The 5000-nt window shown below is 32.0% G+C and overlaps 1 protein-coding gene across 1 annotated transcript in view; it reads right to left on the bottom strand.

Annotated features, from left to right (window-relative positions):
• The window catches only part of LOC144967211 (proteasome adapter and scaffold protein ECM29-like), a 74731-nt gene that overhangs the window by 67242 nt on the left and 2489 nt on the right, over positions 1-5000 (bottom strand). Inside the window, exons 2-6 of the mRNA XM_078904158.1 lie at positions 4434-4564; positions 3744-3860; positions 2749-2867; positions 1776-1925; positions 336-569 (exon numbers count right to left, since the gene is read on the bottom strand). Coding sequence (XP_078760284.1) covers positions 336-569; positions 1776-1925; positions 2749-2867; positions 3744-3860; positions 4434-4564 — 751 coding nt within the window. The remainder of the gene's footprint in view (positions 1-335; positions 570-1775; positions 1926-2748; positions 2868-3743; positions 3861-4433; positions 4565-5000) is intronic.

The following is a 5000-nucleotide window of genomic DNA, read 5'->3' as shown; positions in this document are numbered from 1 at the left end:
TAAAAACAATCAAAATGAAATACAGAAACAGGAAATTAACACTAAATTGAAAATCAATGACAATTCATAATAATGGCTTCTAAAAGAAAAATGCTTGCTATTTTTTACCAGGATGAAGAAAAAATACAGGAAAAAAAAAGCTCACTGACTTGATCATAAAAATTAATTAATGATTTTCAATCTAATTTGTTTTCAAAAGTTTATCGATAAAGGAAATTTTTATCCAAAAAAATTCAAAGACATATAATAACGAGAAAAATTGGTTCAAAGTTTTCTCAAATATATAATTTTTTAACAATAGAAGCAAGGGGTGAAAAATCCCTACATCTCCTCACCTATGTCTTGTATCTGAAGTGGCCACAACATACAAACATACTGTCTCAATCTCCTCAACAACCCCGCTGCTAAGGAACTTGACGATACTTATTTTAGCCTTTTCCAAATCATCTGGACCCAAGGGGCTTTCAGCAGTAAGACGTTGAAAGGCTGTTTTACTCAACCCTGGTGGAACTGGGATGGCAGGAGGTGCTCCTCCTTCAGAAGAGGATGCCATTGCTGCTACATGGGAACTGAAAATTGTGAATTCGAGACTTGCTGATCAATTTTGAGGAAACACAATATTAAATATGAGTATTTGAAGTATTATTATAACTATTATTACAACGATATTATTCATTATCAAAATTAATATTATTATTGATAATACAGTTGACTCCGTTTAATCGCACACCCTCAGGTGTTCATGTTAGTGTGTCGATTGAGCAGAGAAGCTAAAAAAAACATCAAATCACCAGCTTTCATGTGCCATTCATGTAGTACCTTCACCTCTGAGTTTTCTACGGGCTTGGAACCGTCACACTCTAGACATGAACTAATTAGAATGTTTGTTTTCTATTTATTGATTTATTTGAGTTGTTTTCTTTTTTTTTTTTCAAATCTTTTCTTTTTCATGTTTTATCAACAACAAAATATGACATCATTATTGTTTGTTAGAACAGAAATAGCGAAGCCTTGATTGCTTTCTATTCTGATTAAGCTGTTTATAAACCTTTGTCTCCAATCTCACCAATGTAGATCATCTCTCAAGCATTCTTCTTGGATGAAGTGGCGTAGTTTGTCTACCATGTCAAGTTTTCCAGTGTTGGAGGATCGTGTGTCACATTCCAATGACTCATTCTCATCTTCGTTATCATTGTCTTTTGTATGGCTGAACGGAGTCCAGGGTTCCTGAGATGTCAGTTCACAGCTGATGGGTATAGTGTTGTCCATTGTTACAAATTGATCGAATGATTTGGCCGAAATGTTGTGTGGAACGGGAACAGCTTCGTTGATTTCATATGGCTGTTGCCTGTCACTCCAATCAAGGTGTAGCGATCAAGCGGAGCCGGTGTGCGACTAAGTGGAGCGATTAAATTGAAAAAATTCTGTTTTTCTGGAATGTGGAGCGTATAAGCGGAGTGTCGATTAACAGATGTGTGACTAAGCGGAGTGAACTGCATCATTATCATATTATTATTATCATCATTATCAATATTATTATTATTATTATTCTCATAATTATTATTATTATTATTATTATTATTATTATTATTATCAACAGCTTTTGTGAAACATGTTTATCATATATATGAATCATTAAAAGAAATGAAAAGTTTTATCGACGAATGTGATCTTTAAAGTGACACAATGGAATACATTTATCTAGTTTTTATTTTAATAAACCCATGTTTTTTGCAACACAAATTCATCTCTTTTTCTTCTCCATAAATACTTACTTGTATGGCAACAAGAGCAGATCCATGAAATAGTTCAATATCAACTGCTTCACAATTGGTCTTTCGTGCAATCGAAACTTTGCTCTACATTCTTCAGTTGTCTTAGGCATTTTCACATGCTGGAGAGCAGGAATTATCAACTGCAAAAGACTTTAAAGATTTTTCAATATTATTTTTTTTTTCTCAAATATCCTACATTATAAACAAAAAATGTAAAAAATATGTTTCATGATAAAATATGATTAGAACTTGAAAATAAGATATTAAACACCTCTGGTGTACAAAACACTGATTGTCAAATAAACAACTCAAAATTTTTCATATTTATTTCCAACCTTCCTTTTTGTTAAATATTTTTTATTCAGGATAATCATGAAATAAAAATGATAATCATATTTGTTTTAATGATTAAAATAAACCTTATCATCTTAAATGTGCATCATCAAAATAAAGCTCTGATTTGAATTACTTGATTTTCATATATATGTCAACACGCCCAGTATCAGCAAGGAATCGGATGCCGACAGTACATGGGCAGAATAGTAAGTAGTAGGCAGTGAATACGTGTGGGTGGTGCCATATCCAGCAGAGTGTGCAAGTGGTGATAATTGACAAGATGGAATGATAATATATTATATCTAGCTGACTGGTTTGTTTTGTCTTTGACGCGACAAATAAAAAGTTTTTTTTTTTTTTAAGTCGGCGCTCAAAACAGAATAAAAACGGATTTTTTCGAGGGATGAAATAAAATTCGTTTTTATTTTATTTTTGTTGGTTCTGTCTTTTTATATAACAAATTATATTTGTACTTTTGATTTTTTTTTTCTAAATCTCAGTACTTGACAGAATTTATCAAGCAAAATCTTGATACTGTCGGAAATCCGACAAGTGTCAGAAGATTTACAGGCCTGCATAAATATCTATAATGAGTGACACAAATAATTATCTAGTCCATATAAGGAAAAAGCCTTACCCGTCTTGGTGATTTGTTGACCTTCCCTCTAAGCAATTCATTAACAAAGGAACTAACTCTGCTTGCTTGTCTATACTAGCTCTTGGAAAGCCAAGTTTGATAAAGAGGATTGTAAAGTTCTGATCAGAATTAAGAGAAAAAAATCAAATATAACTGATGATACATCAAGCAAAAAGTGAGAGATCAAAGTATCTACTATCAGTTCGCTAGACATTATAACGTGCTTATGTATATTCATTTTAATATGAAACATAAATTCTTGGATAATTCATATCCACATGTTCACAAAATATCACATAATATATATTATATAGTTTTTGTTACCTATCCTGCTAATGAAATAATTTTTAGTTTTTCTTTGTTTCATAAGCAGGTATTTTGTTTTGCCTTGTTAATGGCTTTCATTATTTTTTCTTAAAACTTCAGCATTTATATAGCGCAATATCCATTAAAAATGCTCAAAGCGCTGTACAAGGGGTCCCCAGCCAACAGCAACACTTAACATGTAGGACGAGACATGGTGCCTTACAAATTTTTTCAGACAAAAACAACACTGTTCATAACCAGGTACTCATTTTACACCTGAGTACAGTGAGAGAATGTGAGTAAAGAGTCTTTTCCAAGGACTCAACTATGCAAAAATCAGAGCTCATTACTGATAATGGTTGCAAGATAACTATTCAAATTTTGAAAGTATGAATTCAAAGAAACGTCTCTTTTCAAATAATACCCTACACCTCCTTATTTGTAACAAGGTTAACAAAATCGATTTTCAGAATAGACTGCACCCTGTTTAGTGGAAAGAAAGAAATCATAACTGTAGAAGATATGGTCTAACTCAATAGGCCCCACAGAAAAACTTGGAAAAAGAAAATTTGATATTCTAATTGTTCCAGAGTGGCTGGTTCCTGTGATATTAAAATGCCTTAAAATTCTGCTTTCTACGGAAAAAAACCAATACATTCTTTGAAATGAAAGTGTAACATAAAACTCACTGTAATAAAAGGTGTTGCAGCCGGATCTTGAAATTGAGTAAGAAGTGCATCTAAAGGCAATTGGATTAGACTCCTGCTCTTCAAACGAGTCTTGATGTGAGCTAAAAGCTTAACAACCTATCCAATAAAAGGGATTTATAAAAAACAATAAAAGAAAATTAGAAATCAGTGCTCAAAAGTTTTCCAATTTTTAATGAACAATAGATGTTATTTTTGCTTGAACAACAGCTATGATGAATTTTATTGACACTGCAGTCTCGTTAAAAACTGATTTCCTATTTTTTTGCTTCTAGGGTATCTTACAATAATATGCATGCCATCAATTTGCCACATAACTTGAAATATACCATTCTAATTTTCCTTAATTTGATTCGGGGAATGACAATATACAATATAATAAGGTAAAAATCTTTTCATATTATTTTTCTCTAGCTTTTACCTGTTGATCCTTTTCCAGGACACAACCATTATCACCATCAATACTGGTATTGACCAAGCATGCCTCATGACAGCCACCATCATAAACATTCTTCACCATTTAAGTTTAAAATGTTCACATTTTTCTTTTTACAAAACTTATGAATGAATTTAAACATGGACATAAAATAGTGTTATGTTTTTGGACATAAAATTAAATAGTGTATGTTTTGGTGGAGAGGAATGGAATGAAAAAATGTTGGATCTAAATACCTTTGCTCGCACTCCTTCATTTTGGCTATTGAGTTTGAGAAGGAGAGGAGAAAGAAATTTGCCAACAGCAGCTTGAAGCTCATCATCAGACTCCGCAGACCCAATACGCAAGTAGACTCTCTCAACCAATTCTGAAGTGAAAAAAAAGCAGGCAAAATCTTCAATTGAAATTTTTACAATTTTATTTCAAAGCACGTAAAACGTTCAATGTTAAAATCTTAATTAATGAATGATAACCATTCAACGTAATACACTTTTAACAAGGGTTTTGTACAATTTGATTTTAGTGTTCTCTAATCCATATGTCTAATAATTTGTTTAATGCTACTGTAGATAACCTTTTTTCTTATTTCTATATATCCTCCCTGTCTCTAATTAGTGGTACTCCTTTTTTTCATGGCTCTCATTCCATCTTCCTTCTTTGATAGTAATGTCACACATCTGATTTGCCAGTCATTTACAAATGGTGCTTCTGTTAAACGGTTAAACTTCTTGGATGTCTTTTTCATTAACTTGTTTTGAGGCTTATAAATTATACATATACATATTCATTTTGATCATTTTGTT

The sequence above is a fragment of the Berghia stephanieae genome, chromosome 1 (genome assembly GCF_034508935.2).
Source record: "Berghia stephanieae isolate SIO BIC M18660-M18661 chromosome 1, UCSD_Bste_1.3, whole genome shotgun sequence".
Classification (NCBI taxonomy): domain Eukaryota; kingdom Metazoa; phylum Mollusca; class Gastropoda; order Nudibranchia; family Aeolidiidae; genus Berghia; species Berghia stephanieae.
The sequence above is the reverse complement of the archived record's forward strand: the minus strand, read 5'-3'. Positions and strand labels throughout refer to the sequence as shown.